The sequence below is a fragment of the Malaclemys terrapin genome, chromosome 2 (assembly GCF_027887155.1).
Source record: "Malaclemys terrapin pileata isolate rMalTer1 chromosome 2, rMalTer1.hap1, whole genome shotgun sequence".
Classification (NCBI taxonomy): domain Eukaryota; kingdom Metazoa; phylum Chordata; order Testudines; family Emydidae; genus Malaclemys; species Malaclemys terrapin.
This window is the reverse complement of record NC_071506.1, coordinates 138,097,588-138,125,582: the sequence shown is the minus strand read 5'-3', so window position 1 is coordinate 138,125,582 and position 27,995 is coordinate 138,097,588. Positions and strand designations below refer to the sequence as shown.

General features: G+C 44.4%; 1 protein-coding gene across 2 annotated transcripts; it reads right to left on the bottom strand.

The window, feature by feature from the left end:
• Nucleotides 1-1,471: 1,471 nt before the first annotated feature.
• Nucleotides 1,472-26,800, bottom strand: ANXA4 (annexin A4). 2 transcript variants are annotated; one of them, XM_054019835.1, is made up of 13 exons: nucleotides 26,710-26,800; nucleotides 18,638-18,691; nucleotides 16,486-16,573; nucleotides 15,160-15,254; nucleotides 12,039-12,152; nucleotides 10,098-10,188; nucleotides 7,584-7,663; nucleotides 6,270-6,326; nucleotides 5,851-5,944; nucleotides 4,460-4,555; nucleotides 3,569-3,627; nucleotides 3,109-3,231; nucleotides 1,472-1,963 (listed from the first exon to the last, which is right to left on the bottom strand). In XM_054019835.1, exons 2-13 carry the CDS (start codon nucleotides 18,644-18,646, stop codon nucleotides 1,904-1,906), a joined length of 966 nt encoding a protein of 321 aa, XP_053875810.1. In that variant the 5' UTR covers nucleotides 18,647-18,691; nucleotides 26,710-26,800; the 3' UTR covers nucleotides 1,472-1,903. The 2 variants fall into 2 exon arrangements, with proteins under 2 accessions (XP_053875810.1, XP_053875811.1); XM_054019836.1 differs by lacking the exon at nucleotides 26,710-26,800 and adding an exon at nucleotides 25,263-25,330.
• Nucleotides 26,801-27,995: the final 1,195 nt, after the last annotated feature.

The window sequence follows — 27,995 nt, the reverse complement described above, 5'->3', positions numbered from 1 at the left end:
GAACCTGCCGCATCAGCAGGTAAATAAACTGGCCCGGCCTGCCAGGGTGCTTACCCTGGTGAGCCGAATGTTGCCACCCCCTGGACTACACCTTGGCTGAGACCACACCAACATTGTCTCAGTTTCCTTGTACGCCCCCCAACCCCCAGTTGTCCATAACTATCTGTTGTTCGTTTTATACTTAAAGTGTAAGCTCTTTGGAGGCAGGGACTGTCTTTTTGCTCTGTGTTTGTACAGTAAGGTCCTGATCTGTGACTGGGGCTCCTATGTGCTGTGATAACACAAAATAACAATAGTTGTAAGGAGTGGTATGGAAGAAAGTGGGAAGATGGTTGGAGGAGACAAGTGGCAGGCAGCAGACTTAGGACTGATCTACACTCAAAATTTACATCAGCATAACTACATTTCCCAGGGATGTGAAAAATCCACACCGCTGAGAAATGTAGCTGTGCCGACCGGTGTAGACGGCAGTAGGTTGACAGAAGAATTCTTCCATCAACCTGTGAAAGTTACTAGTGACCCCCCCTTAACAGAGCAGCCTTTATGTCAACCAGGGCCATTAGGGGGAAGCAGACACTTCAAGTACACAGTAGCCTGAACTTTTCAACTGTCTTCCCTTCAAGGCCTTACAGTAGTTGGAGCTGGTCCCAAGCCGGTTTTCACTGACCAGATAGCAAAAGCACGGGTCTGACAACCACCAATCAAGTGTTAACACTGCAAGGACCTTTGTCTGAATGTGTATAAAGGATCTGTAAAATGTGTGTAAGACAGAGGTTTTGTACCAAGGTGCAAAGCTCTCCTTTCTTCTGCAGAATAAAGCAACTCCTCCTTATCCCTGTCTGGCTGTTATTGGCTCTCAGCTAGGTGGACCCGATATTTCAGTAACAAACCTAGCTACCACCTCTCAGGAAGGTAGATTAACTACCAGCGATGGGAGAACCCCTCCAGTCACTGCCTACACTGAAGTGCTACAGCAGCTCTGGTACTGTAGTGTTTTAAGTGGAGACACAGCCTTAGACAAAATAAGTTACCATGTATACAAAGTCTTAAAAAGAAGGACAAAGAGCTTGAACTTGCTGTAGCTTAGAAAGAAAGACGCGTTGGAGTTGTATTATCTATTCTGCTGCTTCCCCTACAGTAGAGATCCCATTTTCACATATGGGGGGGATTAAGGGCCAAAACTCTGCTGAAACACAGGATCTTCCTGTGGGAGCCTTGACTTTAGCTGATCTGAGGGGACTTTTAGGCATTTAGAAACCCCATTTCTCCCCTCTCCTGGTAATGAAGGCTTCCTCTTCCCAAGGACCCTCCCCTGGGTTTTGCTGTGGCGGGGGCAGTCCAGACCACACTTTGGAGAGGCAGCTGATGTGAAGTTGTGGGAGGGGCGAGTAAACACAAGCCTCACTAAACCAGTGCAGTGCACCTATGCGATTTCATCTCATTCAGAAAAGACACCTTTTGGAATTCAAAGTAAAGAAATGATTGGTTTATTACATTGAAAAAGTGAGCACTGGCCAGCGAGCCATTTTTATGGTAAAGCCAGAGGGCATGTGTGAACCTGCTGTAGTGATAAGGCTGAGTAGTTTCTTCTTACTGAGCAGCAGATTGTTGTAGTGCTTGGACTTCTTGCCAACAACCCTCCTATGAAGAAGGGAACGTAAAGACAATGGAACACAGAGGCAAAGTGACTTGTCCGAGGCCAGAGAGAGGGTCCAGTTTTGCACCTGGCCAAGTCAATGGGAGCAAATAAAAGCATATCATATCCTATCCTAAGAGGCAATTGGCATCGACTAGCTTAAGTCAATTCTAATAGCACTACCTAAAGGTATTTGGGGGGGGGGGGGGGGGGGGGAAATCTCGTGATCTATTTCTCCTCTTCCCCCGACAATGAGTCGTACATGGTTTAGTCTTCACCGCCACAGAGTAAGAGTAGGACTTTCTTATAGTCTCCTGAAGTGTCTCCCTGAAAGAAAGAAAGAAAGAAAGAGGCGAGAGAGACATGATTAGACGTGCAGCAAGTGTTCCCAGAAAAGACTGTACAGGATCATTTACACCAGTTTGAGATGATTGTAGTTGTCCCCATGTGATTTTGTATTTCTTTGCCAACTTAATGTTTGATAACATTTAAGGAGCACCTTTCATCCCAGAGTACCTGACACACATTGATCATGTATAAGGACACATTGCCCACCACTAAAATGCAGTGAGGTGGAATGCAGGAGCTATTACCGTGTGCGACAGCATCCCACAACCATTTTAAGTTAATACTTTATCCAATTGAAAATGCAAAGTTGATTAAAACAAATCAAGCAACAAGGATCAATCAAATGAAAAACCACTACAGTATTAAAATATGAAATCCAACTACAGGAGTTCTTTGAGATTAAAAAAAGAAAAACAAAAAAAACCTGCCCATTAACCCTTTGAGGAATCCAAGCCAATGTTTGTAAGACTCCCAGTTTATAGTTCTAGAAGGTCGACAAATAAGCATCCTCTGTCCACAAGACATTAAGCTATGCTTCAGATCCAACTCAGAGGGTGAGGGCAGAAATCTCACTTGGATAGCCAGTACAAAGGGGCTGGATGGTATTATCTTAGTATTCATCACCAGACCAGGCAGACTGACATTACTGGAAAACAGTTAAACAATCCTAACACCAAAATTTGTAAGGGCAATGCAAGTCAGGATTAGAGCTGGATCAAACTTTAAAATGTAAGGCAAAAAAAAGTTTTAAAGTTTAAATTTTGTGAGGTTTGAAATGGACCCAATTTTTCAATCCTTTTTGGAAGTTTTCTGAATTTCTTTTCTGATTTTTCACTTATTGCGTATTTCCCTCTTTCCTTCTCCCTGGTCATTTTCAAAAATATTCTGATTTTTTTTTGAATGCCTGGTGAAAAAACAAATATATATATCTATATATATATATCAAGAATCGACAATTTCATACACTTTGTCCCCCTCCCACCCCCATCCCCCCCCAGAAAAGCTATTCAAGAATAATAGCTTCTTGTTTGAAAAATGTGGACCAGTCACTGATCAGAATAGAGGGGCAAAGTGGCTGGTGCTGTGTGCAGCAAGACCATGGTTTTTAGGAAAGGAAAGCTTACCTGGATGAAGGAGTAGAGAGATTTCCCATACATCGTCTTGAATTCGTGCCTGATATCCAACATGTCAATTTCACACCGCGACACCATCACTCGAATGAGTGTATTGTCATCCGTCCCTAAACCCTAAAGAAAAAAGCAACCCTTGTACAAATATTGTGCATTATGGGTAAATCATTGTTAATGGTCAAGGTTTCATCCATACTTTCTGGGTGAAAAATTAGCCCAAAGCATTTTGCATTGAGTGTGACAGAGTTCCCTATTTTCAGCATATAATGGGGCAATGCCAATTTTGTCCCTTAGCAAAGGAGGAGAGGAGATCCATGATGATTATGAACCGCTTGGGTTGCTGCCCTCTCTCCTCTCCCCCTGCAGTATTAAATCCAGCTGCTATTTATTTTAGAATGCCTCTATATTTAATTGAGGGCGGGGGGGAAACCACATACACACAAAAGCTATTTACCTTCATGGAACCGTATAATCTTTCAGCAAAGTATGCATGCTTATTCCTTATGCATTTTACTGTGAAGAGAAAAGAACAAGGGAGATTTTCCAAATCTTTCAGTTTCAAGGCTGCAGTTACTGCTTAAACCTCCCATCAGATCTGTATGGAAGGTTAGTGGCAGATGCAGAGCTCTGTCTGCAGATCCATTTGCAAAATCGGGGCCAAAACGTGCACATCCCTGACTATTAGTCCAAGAAGCTCCAAGGTATGGATTTAGAGGCCACTGGACAAGCTGATAAATACAGCAAGGGCAATGCAAAAGAATGAGCCCCTTCAAATAAACCTGAAGTCTTGTCCATCACAGTTCAGCCACTTGTTTAAAGTTTGCAATGCTCTTTAAGTGTCAACACCCTTAGCACCTGGTAGCAAAGGTAAACAATGAGTGTGGAAGCAGTGGAACTTTTGCCATCTTGTTCACAGCCACTTGCCGTATTTGCAAGGGGTAAAACAGTGTGACCTGTGCCAAGAACAGAGACAGTTACTGGCCATCAACAAAGCGTGTCCCCTGCACGATGCTCTGTGAAGACAGTTGGCAAGAGACACAGCACGGCTAAAGATGGATGTCTCGCTATGCCAAGGTGAAGCAAGCTTAATACTTTAGCTAAAACACTAGCATCTCCTGCAATGGAGAAAGTGATTTTGCACACATCACAGGCTCCTTGCATTCCATCCCTGTCCACGCTCCCATCCTCCTCTATTTCAGGGACTACCTATGGATTTGAAAATTAAACAAGGTTCAACTCCATGGCTTCTGTGCTCGAGGCTGACAGAAGCGATCCTTTCCCATTCTACACCCCGACAGTCTGTTGTGTAACTAAACAACCCTAAATTTAAAACCGGAATACTCACCCACAGCTAATAAGGCATCTTCAAGATCCCCCGACATCTCAGATTTAATGCTTTCTGTAATGTCCTTCTTAGCGATCTTTCTGTATTCATCAAAGACTAGAAAAGGACACACACTAATGAAATGTCATTGAGCAAGATTTGTTGGTGCTGTCTACAAAGACTTAACCATCAAGGACCAGTTTGCCAGGTCAAGCAACTGAGTACTTTGTATGCACATTTTGCCTTTCTTTTTTAAATGGTAAACAATTGCAGTTGTCCTGGAAACCATTCAGTTTATCTTCATTTTAACGATAATCAGTTTTCTAATTGGTCAATCAACAACTGCTAGTAACAGGGTCATGAATTATTACTTAATGGGGTCAAGTTGAGTTGCTTAACTTTCCCACTTGGTTCAACATTCTGCCACAAGGGAAGCTTTGCCATTTCGCCAGCAGTATTGCAACCAACCAGCTCTGCAAGAGCCACTAACAAGATCACTGGTTTCAGAGGGGTAGCCGTGTTCGTCTGTATCAGCAAAAAGAACGAGGAGTACTTGTGGCACCTTAGAGACTAACAAATTTATTTGGGCATAAGCTTTCGTGGGCTAAAACCCACTTCATTGGATGCATGCAGCAGAAAATACAGTAGGAAGATATATATACACACACAGAGAACAGAAAAAATGGGGTGTTGCCATACCAACTATAATGAGACTAATCAATTAAGGTGGGCTATTATCAGCAGGAGAAAAAAAAAAACAAAAAAACAAAAACAAAAACAAAAACAAAAAAAAACTTGTAGTGATGATCAGGAAGGCCCATTTCCAACCGTTGACAAGAAGGTGTGAGTAGCAGTAGGGGAAAAATTAGCCTGGGGAAATAGTGGATGGGTCATTAGACAAAGTAAAAACTATCTTCCTACTGTATTTTCCATTGCATGCATCCAATGAAGTGGGTTTTGGCCCACGAAAGCTTATGCCAAAATAAATTTGTTAGTCTCTAAGGTGCCACAAGTACTCCTCATTTTAACAAGATCACTACAGATCACGGTTTGAAAACCTCTGATCCAGCAGAATGGTGCCTGTCTTTCTTCCCTGTAGGGGGAATGTTGGCCAGAAACTTACTTCTATCCTTGGTAACTGTCGCCAAAGTCCCAATTTACTACCTGTGGTATAAAGACTGGAGCATAGGTGATCCATACAAGTTAATTCTGGTCTCTCTCGAGTTCCCTTTAGGCTCACAAGAATAGGTTCCTATATTAAAATACTCTGAAGTAGATACATAAGACCAGACTCAGCCTGTGCCTTTGAGAAGGGTCCCTTTCTATTTGCCAAGAGATGTACCTAAAAAGGTGCTTTTAAAAAAAAAAGAAAAAAAAAAAAAAAGTATGTAGAAAATTGCTGAGACTTTTACCCTTTAATAAGTGATATCTGTTTCTTGAACACAGGATAGTCAGGAATTGTCCCTCATTTGTCCCCCATTTCTTCTCCCCGGCTTCATACAAGCACTAGAAAGAATCAAGCATATGAAATAAGGGTTAGCCCAAAAGCTCAAGTAAAGCCAGAGAGCTTGGGTCTTCCAAAAAGATAATTATCCCATTTTACACATGGGGAAACTGAGGTGCAGAGACTTGTCCAAGGTCATCCAGCAGCAGAGTCAGGACTAGAACCCAGATCTTCTGGGTCCCAGTCCAGTCCACTATAAAGATGCCAGCTAAATGGTTGAGGACTTTCATTGGCCTTTAAAAAACAATGGATGGAAGGACCGGAGGTTCAGCAAACATCCACAATGGTGGGGCAGATTTTTCTTAGAGAGTACAAAGAGCTACAGACCTGGGCATCTTGCTGAGCAAGGCCTTCATCCACATAGTTTCCCTGGTCCCTGTTTCCCTGCAGAAACACAAGAGGGCTGTGTTAAACTCAGCCTTTTGGAGGGGCAAATAGAAAGAGTCCAGCAAGCTTGCTGTTTGAAACGAGTTACCAAGCATATATAATGAGTAAGCAGCTGCAATTATGCAACAGAGTGTTGCAAGAGGGGTGGTGGAGAAAGCTCTGAAATATTATTTAAGGGCCTGATTTTATTTATTTTTAAGAGGGGCTGAGGACTCAACTCCATCTGATGTCAGTGGGGGCCATGGGCCCTAAGAAAGCACATGGTGTTAACACACACACACACACAAATTCCTGCCCCACCCCGGCCCACCCCCTGAGCAACCTGCCCTTCAGGTCAAACCAATATGATACACAGATACCAGCTGAAATGCAAGGGGGCATGGAGGGAATCCTGCAGGAGATCAACAGGGGAAGGCTGTGCAGTAGGAGAGGGGGAAGAATGCCTAGGAAGGGGATAAAAAGGAGCAACTTCCAAACCAGAGAGCAGGAGAAGGAACCAGATGAGAGGGAGGATTAGTACTAGTATTTAATACAACTCTGTCTGATCTCTTTTACACTGGTGTAACTCCACTGACTTCCACTGTGCTACTCCTGACCTATGTCAGTGTAAGAGAGGCTAGGGGTTGACCTAAGATATGCAGCTTCAGCTACGTGAATAGCGTAGCTGAAGTTGCGTATTTTAGGTCGACTAACCTGGCTGTGAGGACGGCGACGAGTCGACCGCTGCCGCGCCACCGTCGACTCCACTTCCGCCTCTTGTCGTGGTGGATTTCCGGAGTCGACGGCAGAGCCATCGGGGATTGATTTTATTGCGTCTTCACTAGACGCGATAAGTCAATCCCTAATAGATCGATTGCTACCCGCCGGATCAGCGGGTAGCAAAGACGTGCCCAGAGAAGAGAATCAGGCATTCACGGTACTGAGAATAGAGAGACCTCATCACTAAAACAAGGTGCTGTACTGCTTTAGTGAAGACGCTACTACGCCGACAAGAGAGCTTCTCCCGTCGCCGTAATTAATCTACCTCTGCAAGAGGCAGTAGCTATGTCGACAGGTGAAACCCCCTCATACCCCCGTTCAACATAACACTGTCTACACTGGGGGTTAGGTTGGTATAACTGTGTCACTCAGGGGTGTGATTTTTCAACGTGAGCAATATAGTTAGACAGCTGTCCGTTTCTTGTGGAGACCTGCCCTTAGAGGATTTGTTCAACAGCAACAAGAACCAGACTGTTTTTCTTAAACTGGACTTACTGTAGCTAGAGACACCAGCACGCGGCGGAACATGGAAGATGTATCTGAGACAATGTCCTTCTCAAGGGTAGTTCCATATTCTAGCAAGAGAGCACAGACATATGTGGATACTTGCTTTTAAACAGAGAGAAAGTTCAGCACCTAAACACTGTTCATCTTAGAGAAGTCTTCTACATGTCCAGTCGTGACCTAGGTGTCTGGATTATGCGTCTGTCCCTCAATTTCTGAACCTGCCTTCCTAGGAATTGCCACATTGACCCTGGATCTTATTCTTCTCTCCCTTTGCACCAGTGTAAGTGACTTCAGTGGAGTTGCTCTGGATTTAGGCCAGTGTATGTGAAATTAATCAACAGAGTTACACAGTTGTAAGGGAGGAGAAGCCAATCTGGATCATTCTCTCTAAAATAAATCTGAGCCTGTTCCACACACAAAGTTGCACTGGTTTAACTAAAGGCGTTTTGTTAATCTGATGCAAACCTCTGTATGGAGACACTTATCATTGGAACCCTGGATTATAGTTGGTTAACTACATAGTGAGGCAGAGTGGCCTCCCTCCGAGCCTAAAACGAAGGGACAACTACAAGCCACCATCTATAAATATATAGACACAAGCTGAAAAAGGAGACAAACCAGTTTAAAACTTTTGTCTATACAGGGATTTGAACCAGTTTAAGTCCATTTTTAAAAGCAGTTTTGACCATTATTATCTGTATTATTGCCACACCTAGGGGCCCTAGTGACAGACCAGGATCCCAGTACAACTTCTGAGTGAAATCCTGACTCTTTTGAGGTCAGTAGGAGTTGAGCCATTGACTTCAGTGTTGTCAGAATTTCACCCTCTCTGTGTTTAGACAAGGCTTAAGTCTCTGTCCACTGAGCATAAATTATGCAGGCACACTAGGTCACGATCAAATTAAAGGCAGACAGAAAGAAGGTATCGCAATACCCAGTCTCTTGCTCTCCCTACGATGCTTCTTAGTTTCACAAGATGTCTTTCTGATTGTTCAGTTATTGTTTGGTTGAACTGCTAGCAGCAAGAGCTATTGGAGAAATCATGTGGGGTGGGTAAGATACCATTCATAGGATAGTTTTTAAAAGGCCGAGCGGGTTGTTTTTAAATCTTTAGAGGTAGAGAGAGAGGTGTGTGTGTGTGTGTGTGTGCGCGCACACTTTCACAAATATCTTCTACCTCTAGATCAACATAAGTAGTGCATACAGTATTTAACCATTAATAATAAAAACTGGGGAAAACACATTTGCTGGCTGGAAAATTTAAATGTTTTTGGGGTCAAGAGGAGGTGGGAATTTCTCTAGCTTCTTCTGCCAATAAATCACTAGGCAGCCTTAGGAAAGTGATTTAAGCCTTGGTTCGGGAAAGGATCCCTAAACACATATTTAGCTTTAAGTATGTTGTCACAGTTCAGGGCAACCGCACCCGTGTTCCCCCTCCATGTTCAGCAAAGGCACCAACTCTAGGCTCCCCAGTCATCACCTCTCTAGTGCCGAGATGCATGTCTCTCTCCCTCCTGACAGGGATTTTTCCAGGCTGCATAGCTCCCTGGCTACACTGCGAGTTCCCCAGCAAGCCAGACTCCCTGAACAGACCTGCATCTATACTTTGCTTTCTCCCCAAAGGCTATGAACTGTGGCAATTGCCCACAGTTATAAGTCACCACACAGCTTTTCCTAAGCAAGCACATTTATTCTTAATGTGAAAGCATTAAAGATAGTAAGAATTCCTCTGCACATGCTAAAAATCTTACCAGGTCACCCATCAGTCTTATGGGGCCTCAGTAGGCCAAATTCCTTCCAAGTTCCAATCCTTCCTAGGAAAGATTGGGGCCACCCTTAGATAGAAAGTCCTGTCCATTTACTAGATCAGAAACAAAGTTGGGAGCAGGTGTGTGCACAAGCGGGGGAGTGGCAAACAGGGACATGGACCCTCCTCCCTCTCCCTCCCAAATAATTGTCAGGGGCACAGAACTCCTCCAGCCCTGGGGCCACGGTTGTATGGAGAGCAAGCTCCTTCCGGACCCAAAAGGGGTCGAAGTTAAATTTCTTCACACGCCCATGGTCGTGAGTGAGTTTAAACTCACGTTATTTATCCAAAAGTCCTTTCTTTGTCTGTTGGTCTCTGGAGAATCCAGTTCAATGCAGTATATGCAAGCATCTCCAGGTTGTGGTACCTCTCTGGAGGTGTTATAACCCAAGTGAATTTACCTCCCACTGTTAGTTCCAGGAAGACTGTGGTCATCCTTGCCCATGGAATTGCATACAATCCCTGGCCCACAATGATACCTAAACTTAATACAGTGAGATCTCCCAAATATATTACAGGACATTGCCATATCTATTACACATGTGCTTAATCAGTGGAACTTAAGCACATGCCAAAGTGCTTTCCTGGATCTGGGACATATTTGGGACCTCATGCAAGCTTCCCCACTTGTTCTCACAGTACAGGTTACTCTCAATGCAATAACATCATAGCATCTCATAATTTATACTACTTACGACGATGGTAGGTCTCATTAATGCGCTTGATTTCTTCAATGGAACGAGAAGCCAGAATTTCGATCAGGCAGCCCTCATCTGTCCCCGCACCCTAAACACGGAACAGAGAATCAGGATGAAAGCTGCTCCCAATCTACCAGCAAACAGAGGCACCTTGATGGCAACACAGGACTGAGAATCAACTCTCTTGAGTAACAGTCCAGGAGCTGATGAGCACTCCCCCCTGTCTGGGTAAGTCACTTAGTTTCTCTGCCTCGGTTTCACCACTTGTTAAATGGGGATACATTACGGACTTCATGCAATGAGGTGATATTTGTTTGTAGAGCTGGGTGTCTCATGAAAGATTTTGAGATTTAATTTTTTTTTTAAAGTCCCACTATGCAACAGGATGAAACTGAGACCATTTGAGAGTTTTTACAAAGAAGCAGAGAGGCACAGATACCCCACTCACCCCAAAACAGCCAGGGGGTTAAGGCACTCACTTTTGAAATGGGAGACCCAAATTCAAATCCCTGTTATGTATGATTCAGGCCAGAAACATTAATCTGGGTCTCTCACATCTTAGGTTATCGATTAGTTTTCTCACCAGACATTCCATCATGGACCCAAGAAACCTTTTCATCCAAGCAGACCCTTCCCACAAAAATATTTGGTTTGGACGAGTCTGCATTTTCCAACAAAAAAAGTGTTGTTAAAAAGCTCCCGAGCAGCTTTAGATGTTTGTAAAGTGCTTTGAAAATGCAGAGTGTTATACAAATGCTAGGCTATTTAAGGCCAAAAGTATAACTGGGTTAAAAAAAGAACTACATAAATTTCTGGAGGAAAGGTCCATCAGTGGCTATTAGCCAAGATGGTCAGGGATGACCATACTCCAGGCATCCCTAGACTCCTGGCTGCCAGAAGCTGGGACTGGACAACAGGGGACATATCACTTGAAATTGCCCTGTTCGGGTCATTCCCTATGAAGCATCTTTCATCAGCTGCTGTCATTAGGCAGTTTACTAGGCTAGATGGACCACTGATCTGACTCAGCGTGGCCATTCTTAGTGCATAGAACGTGTACCTCTTTCAGTGTCAAGCCCAATTTTGCAAATGGGTAGCAGGATAAAGGACGTATGAATGGCCCTTAGTGTGAAAGTAATTCATATTGCAACTTTTAACAATCTAGCTGTCTTATACCTAACACGTCACCATGGTCATTTTCTTCTCGCACAGTAGAACAAAATGGAAGAACATAGTCCAGAAAGTGTTTGAAGATTTAGTGCACACGGTCTATTCAGCAAAAATAACGAGGAGTACTTGTGGCACCTTAAAGACTAAAATTTATTTGGGCATAAGCTTTCATGGGCTAAAACCCTGAATAAAGACTGGGAGTGGATGGGACATTACACAGATTAAAAACTATTTCCCCATGCTAATTTCCCCCCTACTGTTATTCACACCTTCTTGTCAACTGTTTGAAATGGGCCATCCTGATTATCACTACAAAAGTTTTTTTTCTCCTGCTGATAATAGCCCACTTTAATTGATTTGTTTTGTTAGAGTTGGTAAGGCAACCCCCATCTTTTCATGTTCTCTGTGTGTATATATATCTTCCTACTGTATTTTCCACTTCATGCATCTGATAAAGTGGGTTTTAGCCCACGAAAGCTTAGCCCCAAATAAATTTGTTAGTCTCTAATGTGCCACAAGTACTCCTGTTCTTTTTGCTGATGCAGACTAACACAGCTACCACTCTGAAACGTTCTATTCAGGTTCTTATACAACCCTCATTAGCTTAGTAGCAGAGAGCACTTTCCAGAATTGTGTTAAGTGACATAACTAGCACCCTGTTGCATATTCTTTCTTTCTCCCTCGGGAGAAGGTGCATGGGGAATGTTTAATTCATGCCACATATTGAACTCACTGGTGTTTTGGTAACGTCAGTGAATATTTACCAACCTTCATGGCCCTCTTCAGTTCCTGCACATCGTACAGTGTGATGGAAGTCATCAATCCAATTATCACCTTCTCAAAATTCCCACTCAGCTCAGACTTCAAATCGCCAATCAAATCCTAGAAAACCAGGGAAGGTGATAAATAGTCATGAGAACAAAAAGCCCCACTCCTAGTTCCAGCACCTACATAGAGGAGTGCTGGGCATCCTGCCGCTTCCCTTGGCTTGAAGTGGTTTCCATCATATACAGGGTTTACAGTTTGATTCAATGGCTTTCAGCACCCCCGCTATACAAATTGTTCCAGCTCCCCTGCTACTCTATACAAAACTCCTGGCTGAATTCCAACTCTGGTAATTCCAGTACATCCTATCTAACTCCTGCTCTGCAGTCAGCTAGTCCAGTGGTTAGGGCTCTAGCCTAGGACTTGGGAGACCAGGTTCAATCCCTTGCTCCACCACAGATTGCATCCTCTTGGGCAAGTGGCTTAGTTCTACACCTGAAGTATAGGCTGAACCTAGCTATGTCACTCAGGGGTGTGAAAAATTCACACCCCTGAGAGAGGTAGTGAAGCTGACCTAAACCTAGTGGTGTCTCCACCTGGCTAACGGAAGAATTTTTCCTTGACCTAGCCACTGCCTCTCACAGGGGTAAATTAAAAAAAACCCTTCCGTCGCTGTAGCAAGTGCCTACGCTACAGAGCACAGCTGCAGTGCCATAGCATCTGTAGTGTAGACAAGGCCTCAGTCTCTCTGAGTTCAGCTCCCCAACTGTAAATCAGGGATCATAGCACTGCCCTGCCTCCTCGGGGTGTTGTGGGAATAAACACACTAACCATTGTGAAGCGCTTTGATCTCTACTGATGAATAACCCTACATGAGAGATTGGTTTGGGAATGATAAGGATACACCAGAGAGGCTATTTTTCACATCTTCTCCCAACATCATCCATGCCTGATTTTAGCAGCTTTGCCATTCACTTGTTAATGTGGGTGTTTAACATTTCTGTCTAAAGCCATTTTCGCTCCACGTTTTGCTCTTAATCATGATGGGGACTGGCAAAGTAGAACGTGGACAGCAACTCAGGGCTAGTTCACACTAGAAAGATGTGCCACTTTATCTATGCCAGTCAGGGCCGGCTCCAGACACCAGTGAATGAAGCAGGCAGCACGTCCAGGTCTTCAACGGCAATTTGGTGGCGGGTCCCTCAGTCTCTCTCTGAGTGAAGGCCCCGCCGCCGAATTGCCGCCGAGGAATGAAGCGGCACAATTGAGCTGCCACCGAAGTGCTGCCGATCGTGGCTTTTCCCCCCCACCCCCTTCACCGCTTGGGGCGGCAAAAAAGCCTGAGACAGCCCTGATGCCAGTATAGTTAGTGGTACAACCCACCCCCACCTCCCACTGGGGATGCAGGTAGACCAGTATAAAGGTGCTTAGTCTGGTATAGCTGTTTCTGGTTCAGTAAGCAAAGGTTACCTTTATACTGTAAGCTCTTTGGGGCATCTTTTTATTGTGTTCGTACAGTACCTAGCACAATGGGCTCATGGTCCATGATTGAGGCTCCTAAGACACATTAATAATAATACTTGTATAACTGAGTCCACAGTACTGCATACACTGGTATAACTTTCAATAAAAGATACATTTCTAAAGGACATAAGGTGTACCCATATAACTCTTCTAGTGTGGACCAGGCCTTAGAACAATGTTTTCGTCGGCTTTGTAAGGCTGATCATTCCGGAAGCCGTCCCAAGCGACTTCACTTCTTGGTGCCTCCTTTTAATCCATCTAAATGGAATACACAAAGCTTACCGGGGTATGACGAGGACCGATTCATTAATGGGTTTTTAAAAGGCTTTGGGATCCTCAGATGAAAGGCACCATAAAAAGCAGGAAGAATTTAAAAACAAACAAACAAACAACCCCCAACCAACACAAAAACACACCTTTAAGCAGATCACTGCAATGTGACCCTTATTTGGAAACTAGGCTAGTTTTCTTAATGCTTGTCACACTCTTTGAAGCCTGTGAATCAGACTGAAAAGCGTGGTTGATTTGCTTGTTAATGGATGGAGCATGAAGGGTAGGGCATAGTGGGGTGAATTACCAGGTGTGCAAGTGACTATTAAGGTGGGTCAGTAGTTCACACTGCCATGAGTTTTATTAGCAGTGGCCTCCAGTGAACAGATCTGTTTCCCTGTAACCGCTTTCTTTACAGGCACAGAAGAGCCTGCTCAACAAACAAGCAGCATGTGCTCAGAATGTTTACACAAGATAAAAGATAAGGCTTTAATATCAAGTTAAGCAAGTTAAACTGATTCAACCATTAACCCCTTGGTGTCAGGGGAGCTGGACATTCAGCAGCCCTTCTCACCATGGGCATAAGATCCATGAAATTGGAGTGCTCAGCTTGTGATCCAGAGCTTGCTGGTCATCCAGATACCAGCAGCTCACCTTGACTTCAGTTTTGGGGGTGTTAGTACTCAGCACCTCTGAAAAAATTGAACTCCAATGTCAAAAAACCTCCAAAACCCTGAAAATTAATGGAGACTTGATGATTCGGGCTTTAAGGTCTGATCCAAAGCCCATTAAACTCAACAAGTGTCTTTCCATAGTCTTCAGTGGTCAATGGGCAAGGCATCGAATGCCTAAACAGAAGTTATATGGCAGAAGAGTCCATAAGCAGGGACGGAACAGTCATAACTTAATCATTCTCACTGAACAGCTGGGTACAACTTGGATGGTCACTGTAGGATTGTTAGGTACCAGTTGTGCCAAGTGTCACAGGAAAAGTCACTTGCAATATAATCTCGGGTATGATTAGTTATATCAGTGCCATGTGGTATTGAGGATCATCCACTAGATAGCATAAAGGCAAGCGTGTAGGTAGATTGCTTGACCAAATTTCTGCTACATTTTGGTGGATAATCTTAACGGGTACCTTACAATTTTCTTTGGACAAGCAACTGCACTGAAGTGAACGGAGATTGCAGTGAGCTTTGTGCTAAGGCCAGCAAAAGTTGTGTCTTGCCTCTCCACAACTGAATGAGGGAAGTCATTAATTTTCCACACAAGTTATGTAGTCCAGGAATTGTCTAGATCATAATCATCAAATTCAGAGGCTACCTACCCTGCCAATAGTGGATTTATAGGCGATTAAAATTTCCTGACGTTGGAATATGCTCCTCTTGGCCACGATATCGATAATGGCATCTTCATCTGTACCTGGGGGAGACACCGGAAAGCCAGCCAGATATTTATAATATTAAAGTATTAATTTTGAACCAGGCAACTCAGCTGACTTGCCAGGTGTGACACAAACCATTTTTATTCCTTCTAAAATCTGATTTTCTACGGCACTAGAGAACCAGCACTAGACCACATGTGTTGGGCTACCATCTTGGCCGACATATCCGGGATTGAACTGGGGAACCTCCAAAGGAAAGCATATGGTGCTAGCTTTCTTTAAAGAGACAGGGTTCCCTTGGTGGGGCTGTAACTGACCCCCATCCTCTGAGGATCGGGTATGGAGGGTGCCCTATAACTTTCACATGTCAGTGGGTTGCACACCCAGAAGCTCTTTAGCATCCCCTTGTTAGGAATGCATTTTACTTGGGCTGAGAGTCAGTCTGACCTCATAAGCCCAGCCATCAGTTGGATGGAGACCTCCAAGAAAACAGATGTGGGCACTGACAGTTTACAAGCAAGCCCTCTTCCCACAGAGGCAGTCCTGACATAGTACCCTAATAGGGTGTTGGGAGCACCCTATTCCAGGAGAGACAAATCATAGGCTGATTAAAGACAGTCTTGCGGTTAAAGCCAGGGCTTGGAGCTGGGTTCAGTTCCCAGCTGTGCCACAGATTTCCTGGGTGACCTTGGAAGGAATCCCTGCATCCCTTTCTGTGCCTTAGTTCTCCCATCTGGAGACTGGAGATAATGATGCTTCCTTACTTTGCAGGAGTGCTGTGGGGATAGATTTATTATCCAGGTGTGAATGAGCAGCTGAGATACTATAGTGATAGACAGATAGGCTTCAGCTGCTCTCCATGATCAAACATCCAGAAAACAAAAACTCCACCCTCTTCCTGTAGGGTTGGAGGCAGTGCTATCCTTTCCCAATCTGGGGATGACATTTTGCCCCTTTAAATTCCCTCTGCTCAGATAGTGTTAAATTGAAATTCCTTCCATTTGGATAACGTTCTTTATTTGTGCCAAAGCTGCCTTGTAGTGTTATATACTGCATAACAGCTGCCCTGTTCCACCCCAAAAGCGGCTGCATTTCATGACTGGATGAGGTGATCCCCACCTGTTTGTAGAGAGCTTGGGGGGAGGAGGGCCAGGAGTCAGTAGAGAAACACAAGTTACCAAACTTTTGCTCTAGTGAGCTGTACGACATGCAGGATGCTGGCACTCTGAAGCGAGAGGGTTAGAGGCATAAAAATAAATACAAGCTCACCAAGCCCCTTCATGGCCTTCCTTAACTTCTGTGCATCTTCCTCAGCCCTGAAGCCCAAGGCCGCTTTGATTGTGCCCCGGTTTCCAACCTAAAGATACAGAACATCAATTGTTAAAGACAGAACCAAAGAAGAACACATGAAAAATCCCAGTTATATACAGATTCTCCTGGGGGGAGACCAGTTAGAAAACTGAGGAGGGGGTTTAATGTAGATAAAGTGAGAGTCTATTTAGCCGTACAGCAGGTTACATAAGAATGGCCAGACTGAGTCAGACCAATGGTCCATCTAGCCCAGTAATCTTTCTTGTGACAGTGGCCAATGCCAGATGCTTCAGAACGAATGAACAGAATAGGGCAATTATCAAGTGATCTATCGCCTGTCATCCAGTCGCACCTTTCGACAAACAGAGGCTAGGGACACCCACAGCATGGGGTTGCATCCCTGACCATCTTTGGCTAACACCCATGAATGAACCTATCCTCAATGAACTTACCTAATTCTTTTTTGAATCCAGTTATATTTTTGGCCTTCGCAACATCCCTTAGCAAGGAGTTCCACAGGTTGACTGTGTGTTGCGTGAAGAAACACGTGTGTATCGGTTTTAAACCTGCTGCCTATTAATTTCATTGGGTGACCCCTGGTTCTTGAGTTATGTGAATGCATAAATAACACTTCCCTATTCACTTTCTCTATACCATTCATTATCTTATAGACCTCTATCATACCCCATCAGTCATCTGTTTTCCAAGCCCAACGGTCCCAGTCTTTTTACTCACTCCTCATATGGAAGCTGTTCCATCCCCCTGATCATTTTTGTTGCCCTTCTCTGTATCTTTTCCAATTCTAATGCATCTTTTTAGAGATGAGGCAACAAGAACTGTACGTAGTATTCAAGGTGTGGGCCCATCATAGGTTTATATAGCAGCACTATGATATTTTCTGTCTTATTATCTATCCCTCTCCTAGTGGGTCCTAACATTGTTAGCTTTTTTGACTGCAGAGACAAGCTTCCATTCTGCCCTAAGCCGTCGCCTCCCACTGCAAGAGAGACACTCCGGGGGGGGGGGGGGGGGCGGGGGGCAGCGCATTTCTTTCAATTGAGGATTAAACCACATTGGCATGGGAAACCCCTGGCTGCTGCCTGCACTGTACTTGTTCTGCAATTCAATAAAGGACTCCATTCTCCTGGCCTGCCAATCTGACGCCTTTGTTAAACCCAGTTGTGGCTTCTCCCTTTAGTATCAATAGTTATCCAGATCATCATGAAAGAATCAATTCCCTATAAGGCTCCTACATGGCACTTTTACAACGGTGGGCAAATACCATCCTTTCCATTTTACAGATGGAGAAACAGAGGCACAGGGAGGTGTGACTTGATCATGTCAGAGAGATTAGAACCCAGATCTTGAAACCCAATCCAGGGCCAGATCCACTGACTCACGCTGCTTGCTTCTGTTCCCACTGAACAATGAGAGTCTTTCCATTAACTTCAATGCTCAGTGCATAAGGCCATTAGGCCCCCATCCTGAAAGGTATTTAGGCACCTCACTCACACTGAAATAAATGGGAATAGGTGCCTAAATACCTTTGAGGATCTGGGCCTTAATGCCTGAACAGGAGCTATCTGGCAGGAGAAGCTTAGGCATTTTCCACGAATAGCTGGATACAACTTGGATGGGAACTGTAGAATTCTGAGGAACCTGTTGTGCTTACTGTCATAGGACTAAGCGACCTCTTGACGTCTTTTCCAGCCGATAGCAAAGCTCATTGATTTTGGTGCAAGACCTGGCCATTAGTAGATATATAGATTACTGAAGTTAATCCACATTCTAGTATGAGGAAGTACAACTCCCACCTGTTTATGCTCTCTGTATGTGTGTATATATATATATATATACTCAATATATGTTCCATTCTATATGCATCCGAAGAAGTGGGCTGTAGTCCACGAAAGCTTATGCTCTAATAAATTTGTTAGTCTCTAAGGTGCCACAAGTACTCCTGTTCTTCCCACTGTGTCAGGCAGTGCTAGCCTCTTCTTGCTACATCATTTATCTAAGTAAATACAATTGCACTGATCAGATAAATGTAGTCAATGCAGGGACTGAGTCTACCTAGCACTGCCTGGTACCTGGAAGCAAACACACTCACCTTTGCCATAGTATTCAGTTAATATTTTAACGTCAAGGTACCCAAACAGATTATCTGCAATAAAAAAAAAAAGAGGGAGTGTTGATAAAAAGGAAGCGTCCTAGAAAATAATTGACAGAATTCGCCCTCTCTGCTTCTATCCAAAGGTGACTTAAATCAGTGGGGCTGGTTCTTCCTGACACTGTAAAGAAATAACACAACTGCTTCATTCTTCGAGGCAAACAGCAGTAACTGTCCACCAACATTCTTGTTATAGTGGGTTACATTCACCTTTGAGATAACTACTTACATCCGAGTTGTACTGAACAAACAACTATTATTAACAGTCAAAAGCAGATTAAGAATTACAGCGATACTTACCACATTTGGATATTTATAGATATCCATGACTTCAAATATCAGATTTAACCACTCTAAACATATGCTGGTTTCTGATAAATATAAAGGGTGGGATTGCCAGAGAAACATGAAATTTCATCTGGGAGTCAGGTGCTTAACTGCGTTAGGTTTCTTTGACAATCCTATCTTTTGATGCCTGCAATTTACAGTACAACCTCTTTCCTTCACCCTAATGAGCTCTTTTGGACAAGGATTGCCTTTGTAATTCTGGATTTGTACAGCACCGAACACGATGGAGTCCTGATCCATGACTAGGGCCGATAAGTATTATTGCAATACAAATAATAACGAACACATAATTTCATAGAATCATAGAAGATTAGGGTTGGAAAGAGAACTCAGGAGGTCATCTCGTCCAACCCCCTGCTCAAAGCAGGACCAACGCCAACTAAATCATCCCAGCCAGGGCATTGTCAAGCCGGGCCTTAAAACCTCTAAGGAAGGAGAGTCCACCACCTCTCTAGGTAACCCATTACAGTGCTTCACCACCCTCCTGGTGAAATAGTGTTTTCTACTATCCAACCTAGACCTTCCCCACTGCAACTTGAGATCGTTGCTCCTTGTTCTGTTATCTGCCACCACTGAGAACAGCCAAGATCCATCCTCTTTGGAACCCCTCTTCAAGTAGTTGAAGGCTGCTATCAAATCCCCCCCTCACTCTTCTCTTCTGCAGACTAAACAAGCCCAGTTCCCTCAGCCTCTCCTCATAAGTTATGTGCCCCAGTCCCCTGATCATTTTCGTTGCCCCCTTCTGGACTCTCTCCAATTTGTCCAAATCCTTTCTGTAGTGGGGGGCCCAAAACTGGATGCAATACTCCAGATGTGGACTCACCGGTGCCAAATAGAGAGGAATAATCACTTCCCTCTATCTGCTGGCAATGCTCCTACTAATGCAGCCCAATATGCCGTTAGCCTTCTTGGCAACAAGGGCACACTGCTGACTCATATCCAGCTTCTCATTCACTGTAATCCCCAGGTCCTTTTATGCAGAACTGCTGCTTAGCCATTCAATTTTAATTTCAACCAGTTGAAGACTTTTTTTAATTTTTACAAAATAAAATTAAAGTTGAGAAACAAAGTAGTTTCAAACCAAAAAGATTGAAGTATTTCATTTCAAAAGTGTCAAAACAAAACATTTGATTGAGGGGAGGGGACAGAGGGAGCAAACCAACAGTTCAGCAGAATCTACACAAATTTGCAAAATGTTTTGGGTGTCAGCGAATCTGAAATTTTTGCCAAAAAGAGTTTCAGCTGGAAATTTTTGCTCAGTTTTAACTAAATTATCCAGAGATCTGGGAAAAATTCTAATGTAGGATTCAGATATTTAGGTATAGGATTTACCCTTCTGGTTTTAATTACCATCTCCTTTAAAAGGCTCAGTGTTCTACACACTTTGTCTGCGTATTTGCAGTTAGAATACATAATTCCATGAAAACCCACAGCTGGAACTTGCTTTTTAAAGCCCATAGACAGTTTGCCATTTCTCAGAGCCCAGTTTTTATGCACATATTTATTTCTGTTTTAATGAAGGAAGCCTAAAAACTATAAATGAACATAATCAAAAGCTATAAAGAGCCTTTCCCATGCTCACTTATTCAAGCTGATGGGACAGGGAAAAGGAAAAGAGTCACAATTTGGCCCATGCATTTTAAACAAGAACTCACATCTTGTCAATGTCAAGAGCTACTATTTTTATGGTGAATAGCACTTGAAGTTCAATGGAGCTACTGCAGAGGCAGCAGAATTATCCCCCGGAGTCATTTCATGTGACTGTTACAAACCTAGGAGTGCTGTGGGATTATGCTGTTTCAGCAATTTTGATTCAGCTGTGACTTTTGTTGGTGTTTGTGAGAAGTAAGGAGGCCCCATGTGCCGGATTATTAAGAAACACTAGATTACAAGGAGGAAAGACTAGGAGTTGAGACATAAGAACCCATATCCTCAGCTGGTGGCAGCTCCATTAAAGTCAATGCAGCTAAGCTAGCTGATTTACCCCAGTGGAGGATCTGGCCCATGTAAAGCTAGCTGAATGTTCTCTTTCTTCTTAGGTTCCATAGTTATTGCAGACATATACAATATTGACCATGACAGCTTGAAGGAAGAGTTAACCGTGATGATTAGGCTTTAACTGGAGTATTGCGTCCAGTTCTGGGCACCACATTTCAGGAAAGCTGTGGACAAACTGGAGAAAGTCCATAGGACAGCACCAAAATTGAGTAAAGGTCAGGAAAACATGACCTATGAGGAAAGATTGCAAAAACTGGGTTTATTTAGTCTGCAGAAGATAAGACTTGGGGCTTATGATTTCAGGTACGTAAAAGTTTGTTACAAGGAGGAGGGTGAAAAATTGTTCTCCTGAACCTGTGAGGATAGAACAAGAAGCAATGGGCTGAAATTGCAGCATGGGAGATTTTGGTTAGGAAGTTTTTTCTAATGTCTGTCAGGGTAGTTAAGCATTGGAACAAATTGCCCATGGACGTTGTAGAATCTCCATTATTAGAGGTTTTTAAGAACAGGTTAGACAAACACTTGTCCAAAATAGTCTAGTTATTATGTAGTCCTGCCTTGAGTGCAGGGGATTGGATTAGGTGACCTACTGAAGTCCCTTCCAGTCCTACACTTCTAGGATTCTGTGTTGTGACATTCTCCATTTCCCTCATTTTAGACCTTCCATTCAGACAAGCTTGGCATTCCCATGTTTATTAGTGTAAGTTATCTATTATTGCACCTATGTATGATCGTGTCACTCAGTTTATCAAGAGCTGGGGAGGTTACAATATTAATGCCAGATCATTTAAAAAAAAAAAAAAAAAATCTCCCATTTTGTCTTTCTACATGGAACCGAAACCCTGAAAGGTGTCCCTGCACAATGACAAGTTGAGAGATCAATATTTTCGACCTCAGTTTTCCCCAGAGTGTTCACTTACTTTGGGGGTCTCAGCTTCTGGCTACTCCAATTGAGACAACTTTTCTCAAGGCCTGATTTGAAAGGTGCTGAACACCCATATCTCCAATTAATTTCAATGAGAAGCAAGGGTGCCCAGTAGCTCTGAAAATTAGGCAACAAGTAGTGCCCCAATTTGGGCACTCAGGAAAAAAAAAAAAAACCCAAACCAGCAGACACTTGAAAATGCAGGCCAGCCATAGCATACCACCTGTTGCAAAACCCTTGTTCCAGTTGGAGAATCAGTTACGGTAGTTAGCGGAGCAAAGCTGTGCAGACAACATCTCACTTCGGGTGGGAGCAGAGTTGCCTACAGCATCTTTGTAATGGCTCTTTTGGCACAGTGGAACTACACATGAAGTTACTGCGGAAGAGAGACAAGGTGGGTGTGGTAATACCTTTTATTGGACCAACTTCTGTGGAAAGATGTGTTGACAGATGAACATGAGAAGTAACTGCAAGAGTTTTATGTTCTTATTTAGCTGCATTGTTAAATGAATCATTTATGCTGCATCCAACAAAGTGCTAGGCCCTCCCCCCCCCCCAAAAAAAGACATCTCTGAAGAGCTTAGGAGAAGATGGACAAAGGTAACAGAAGGAAGGTCATGCTGCATTCAGGTACGCCAAGTACAATTTTCCACAGCGCCTGAGTGACTTCGGGTATGTCTGCACTGCAAAAAAATAAAAAACCCCAGGAGTGAGCCTCAGAGCCTGGGTTAACTGACTCAGGCTCCTGCTACAGGACTAAAAACAGTAGTGAGATGTTCTCACTTGGGCTGGAGCCTGGGCTCGGAGACCCACACACCTTGCAGGGTTTCAGACTTGGGCTCCAACCTGAGCAGGGACGTCTGTAGTGTTATTTTTAGCCCCATAGCACAAGCCTGAGTCAGCTGACCCAGGTTCTGAGATTTGCTGTCGTGAGATTTTAAAAAAAAAAAAAAAAAAAAATTTTTTTTTTTTTTTTTTTTGCAGTGTACATGCCCATTTAGACTCCTAAGTGCTATTTTCAAAAGAGACATGGACACTGAGTCCAATCAACTTTCAATGTAACGCATTCACTGCGTTGAAAGACCATGGGAGTCAGGGCCCTAAGTGACCAAGTCACTTTTGAAAATGGGACTTGGGAGCCTATGGACAATAGCAGAGGAGGAGATGGGCTGGACCGATGATCATGCAGGGCAAAAACTTTCAGAGATTTTTGAATGAGGTGGAAAATAGATGCATGAAACCCATGACAAGAGAATTAATTTATCCACAGTTTCCAGAATTAAAAAAGCCTATCTCCAAGTGCTATTGATTAAATGCACAATAGAGTGCCCACTCAAGAAGTTACAAGTGCCACCGACTTCACCTTACACTCTGAGGGCTTGTCTACACTGGCCCTTTACAGCACTGCAACTTTCCCACTCAGGGGTGTGAAAAAACACGCCCTGAGTGCTGGAGGTTTCAGTGCTGTAAAGTGCCAGTGTAGACAGTGCCCCAGTGCTGGCAGCTACACCCCTCGTGGAGATTTTTGTTTTGTTTTGTTTTTGTTTTTCAGAGCACTGGGAGAGCTCTCTCCCAGCGCTGTGCTGTGGCAGTGCTTGAACGTTGCCAGTGAAGACATGCCCTTAGTAATCTGGAGACTGATTCTCCATTGACTTGCACCTCGTGCAGGTAATTTATATTGGTACAAAGCGGGTGTAGACTGCTACCATTGATTTGGTAACACTCACACGCACTTTGCACTGGTGCATGTGACTACACAAAGTGCAAAGCAGTAGAGAGTCAAACCCAGAATGTCCTTTTCACTGTCTGACCACATTGATCTATTTTTCATTGTGCAAGTGGAGAGGAACCAGTGGAGTCAGTTTCACTTTGGCTAAGTGTCCCTGGGCTGCAAATGTTTCAGGGAGGAAGCGTTGATTTTTGTTTTAAGTTAACATTTCTGTGCATTTTAAAAGTAAATTGAAGGAAATTTTCAATTGGCATGGGGTTTTGCAAGACTAAAAATCCAAATGTAGAGCCTGATTTGAGTTGCTTTCATCCCTTTTAGCAAGACATGAATTAAAAAACAACGTTGAAGTTCCACAGAGGTTTTTCCGCCTCCACTGTACTGCTCAAGTTGTTTGTATTCAGAAGTAGGAGTAACATAGATGCGTGTGTTCAAATTGACTAGAGGAAATAACAAAGGCAGAATTTTTCTTATATAAACAGAGACGGAGGGGAAGACAGCCTAAAAATAAATGACCAAAAAAAAAAAAAACCCCGAAGAACACAAGGCAGAGACATCCCCACAAGATCTAGGGCAACTGCTCCTGACAGCGCCCACTGAAGTTTATTATGCATTTTTGAAACCTTCAGAGACACTGCCTGGAATCTAACTTGGTCTGTAACCGGTTGCTAGAGTCCCTTCAGAATGATTTTTAATTCTGTCTGAAATGATCCAGAGTCAGGTCTGAAGCAAATAAAAATTAGAGGGCAAATCCTGCTGACTTTGGGCCTGATTCACCATTTCCATCTGTGAAAAATGGGTATAAAATGCTACCAAATCAAAATGGAAGTATGGTCCATCCATTCTGTATCAGTGTAATTGAAACCACATGGTGTAGGTCATTGGTGATTCAGGCTCTGTATTCAGTCAAAGTTCCCACTGAACTTCTGTCCTATTGAACTAAATGGAACCAGTTCTCCTCTCACTTTCACTCCTGATTTACATCAGTGTCAGGATCAAAGCTAACCGCTTAAATAGATATGAGAGAAGAACCAGCCCCAACGGAAAATTTGTCTGAAAAACAATAGTAGGATTTTGGTGCCTGGTAAACAAAGGAGAAAATCCAACAGAACACTTTTGTGATAGCTCCTCCCACCAAACACAGATGTTTTGCTGTTTAGCCTGAATATTTAATATTCCACTTTCACTATCCCACCCAAAAGATAATCAGGAACGCCATAATCATTTCATCACCAAAGGCAACGTTGGCAGCTCTACGAGAGCCCTAAGCCCGATCCTGTAAAATGCTTTCGTCCCTGCTTAACGCTCTACTATCATGAGTAGTCCCACTGAAGTCAAAGTGACTATTGGCTTCAGTGTTTGCAGGATTGGGGCCCTAGTGAGCCAAACCCCTGAACTTGCAATGCCAGCGTAGCCCCACTTAACATGCATGCAAGAGTCCACGCTAGCAGATCCAGCTACAGGATTAGCATATAGAATTTTAAGGGGAAGTGGCTGTAGGTTGCCTGTTTCAGATCTCTGACTTTATAATGAATCACACACCCAGGCCTAGGCAGACACACACTTACCAGCTCCTCTGCACAGTGAAATTGACCAGAATAGCTACCCTGCTGTTCTATTCCAGGCAAGGGGGGGTGAGGCAATATCTTTTATTGGATCAACTTCTGTTCCTGCAAGAGACAAGCTTCGGAGCCAGACAGACAAAGCTCTCCTTCAGACGCTCATTCCAGAATAAGAGTGGGTCCACACAGGCAGTTATTCTGGAATAGCTATTGTACTTTAAATTCATGCCCAGCCTTATTCTGGAATAACTTCTCCATATAGACAAGCCCTTTTAAAGGGGAAAGTACACATCGAAACTTAGAAACCTGCATTTTACTCCTATAATTGGATTTTGCTGAACGTGTAAATCAATGAATTAGAGCAGGAACTGCGTTTTCCCTTTCCATGGCATTGTTAGGGCTTAGCCTACGGTTTGTAATGGAAACACTGAAAGTCTCAGGGATCAGCTACCTGGGAAGAGCAGATGCAGGATTTGCTTGACTGCTTAAGAACATAAGAACGGCCATACTGGGTCAGACCAAAGCTCCATCCCCTCTCTACCAACAGTGGCTAATGCCAGGTTCACTCCCTCTGGGGCACCTAACAGGTAATGCTTCTTGTCTGCCATATCCACCTCCTCAAACAGACCCTCCAAACCAGCTCTGCCACCATTAACTGCTTCCTATGCAATGGGCCAGTCCCCTCTCAGTTCGGATGGGGTCATTCTGGGATAATTTCATTGCCTTCAGTGGGGTGATGCCACAGTCACACTGTGTAAGCAAGAGCAGAATCTGGCCCCCAGCTCCCCTTTCCTTCCCAGAGCTAACACCTTCCAGCCCCTCCTCACACACACAGCTCACTAGAAGCAGCAGCGGGTGTCCTACCTGGAGGCTGACTCCTTCCTTCTCCCCACCCACCTCCACTCCCCACCGCCTGCCTAGCCAAACGCAAGTTGCCACCCCGCAGCCCAGGCGGGCTGGGCCATTCCCGGGACAGGAGCTGCGAGGGGGGGGGGGGGGGGGGAAGGCGGGGGAGTAAACTTTTCACCATCCTCCAGCAGGATGGGGGTGGAGGGTGTCTCTGAGTCAGGTTCCTCTTTCCCACGCGTCTGGCCAGCGGAGAGGGTGGAGAACACCCAGGCCCCGAACCCCGTTTGGGCTAGCAGAGCGCTTCGGGCTGTGCGCCCCTGCCCACACGTGCGCCCCTGGGCCAGGCTGTGCGCTCCCCTCCAATCGCTTGTTACAGGGGGCAGGGGCCCGGGTGCGCTCCCACCCCGAAGCCCCGTGACGCAGGATCGGGGTCCCCAAGCTCCCAGCGCTGCGAGGAGAGGGACTGGGAGCTGCCCCATTTAGGAAGCGGAGTTCCCCATTGCGCGCCGGGGGGCCGGGCGCTGCCAGCCGCAGCAGGGGAGAGGCGGGTCCCTATCCCCCAGCAAGCCTGCGGGGAGCTCTGCCTGGAAAACCGGCCACTCACCCGCTGCTCCAGAGGCCCTGGCGTCCGCTGCTCTCGAGTGTGGCGGGGAAGCTAATCACGAACCCCGCTGGGCTTGACACATAAGGACAGGACACGCCCTCACTCAGGGGTGGGGACTCATTGGATTCCAGGTTTGGAAATAACCCGTCACTAGCTCCGCTTTCACTCGGGGGAGGGTGGGTAGCCAGGGAATCCTCTCCTCTCCCTAGCTCTGGGGTTTGGGTTATCAGTTCACTCAGGGGGAGCACCAAAGCACGTCCCCCCTCACTAAACTCAGGGGCATGAACTCAGTCACAATTCAATTCACAATTAAATGGAGACTCTTACAACTGGGGTTCACCTATCTAGCCATTCCTCTCAGAGCATATATTCCTTCCATTTACAGTATCTAGCTTAGATTCGGAACATAAGTGCTGCCCTACTGCGAACAATATCCTATTTTAGGGGAGTGATCCACCCCTATCTTCCCCTCAGCTTCTGGCAGTCAGAGGTTTAGGGACAACCACAGAATGGGATTACATCCTTGATCATTTGGCTAATAGCCATTGATGGACCTATCCTCCATGAATTTATCTAGTAATCCTTTTTGAATCCAGTTATACTTCTGGGCATCACAACATCCCACTGCACTGAGTTCCACAGGTTAATTGCATTTTGTGCATTCCTGTTGTTTATATTAAACCTGCTGCTTATTATTTCATTGGGTGACCCTGGGTTTCTATATTGTAGCAAAGGGTAAATAACACTTCCCTATTCACTTTTCCCACACCGTTCATGATTTTACAGACCTCTATCAAATCATAGAATCATAGAATATCAGGGTTGGAAGGGACCTCAGGAGGTCATCTAGTCCAACCCCCTGCTCAAAGCAGGACCAATTCCCAACTAAATCATCCCAGCCAGGGCTTTGTCAAGCTGGGCCTTAAAAACCTCCAAGGAAGGAGATTCCACCACCTCCCTAGGTAACGCGTTCCAGTGCTTCACCACCTTGCAGTTTTCTCTTTTCTAAGATGAACAGCCCTAATCTTTTTACTCTCACCTTCTCTGGAAGCCATTCCATATCTGTTATCATATTTGTTGTCCTGTGAACCTTTTCCAGTTCCACTATCAGTGCCACCCAGAGGGGGGGGGCAAGTGGGGCAATTTGCCCAAGGCTCCATGAGAATATAGTATTCTATAGTATTGCAACTTTTTTTTATGGAAGGGGCCCCCAAAATTGCTTTGCCCCAGGCCCCCTGAATCTTCTGGGTGGCCCTGTCCACTATATTCATTTTGAGATGAGGTGA

Coding starts and splice junctions, on each gene's coding strand:
- ANXA4 (XM_054019835.1), bottom strand. Junction 12,153..15,159: donor ATAAATCCACTATTGGCAGG/GTAGGTAGCCTC, acceptor CTGGTTTTCTAG/GATTTGATTGGCGATTTGAA. Junction 7,664..10,097: donor TAATGAGACCTACCATCGTC/GTAAGTAGTATA, acceptor CTCTCTTGCTAG/AATATGGAACTACCCTTGAG.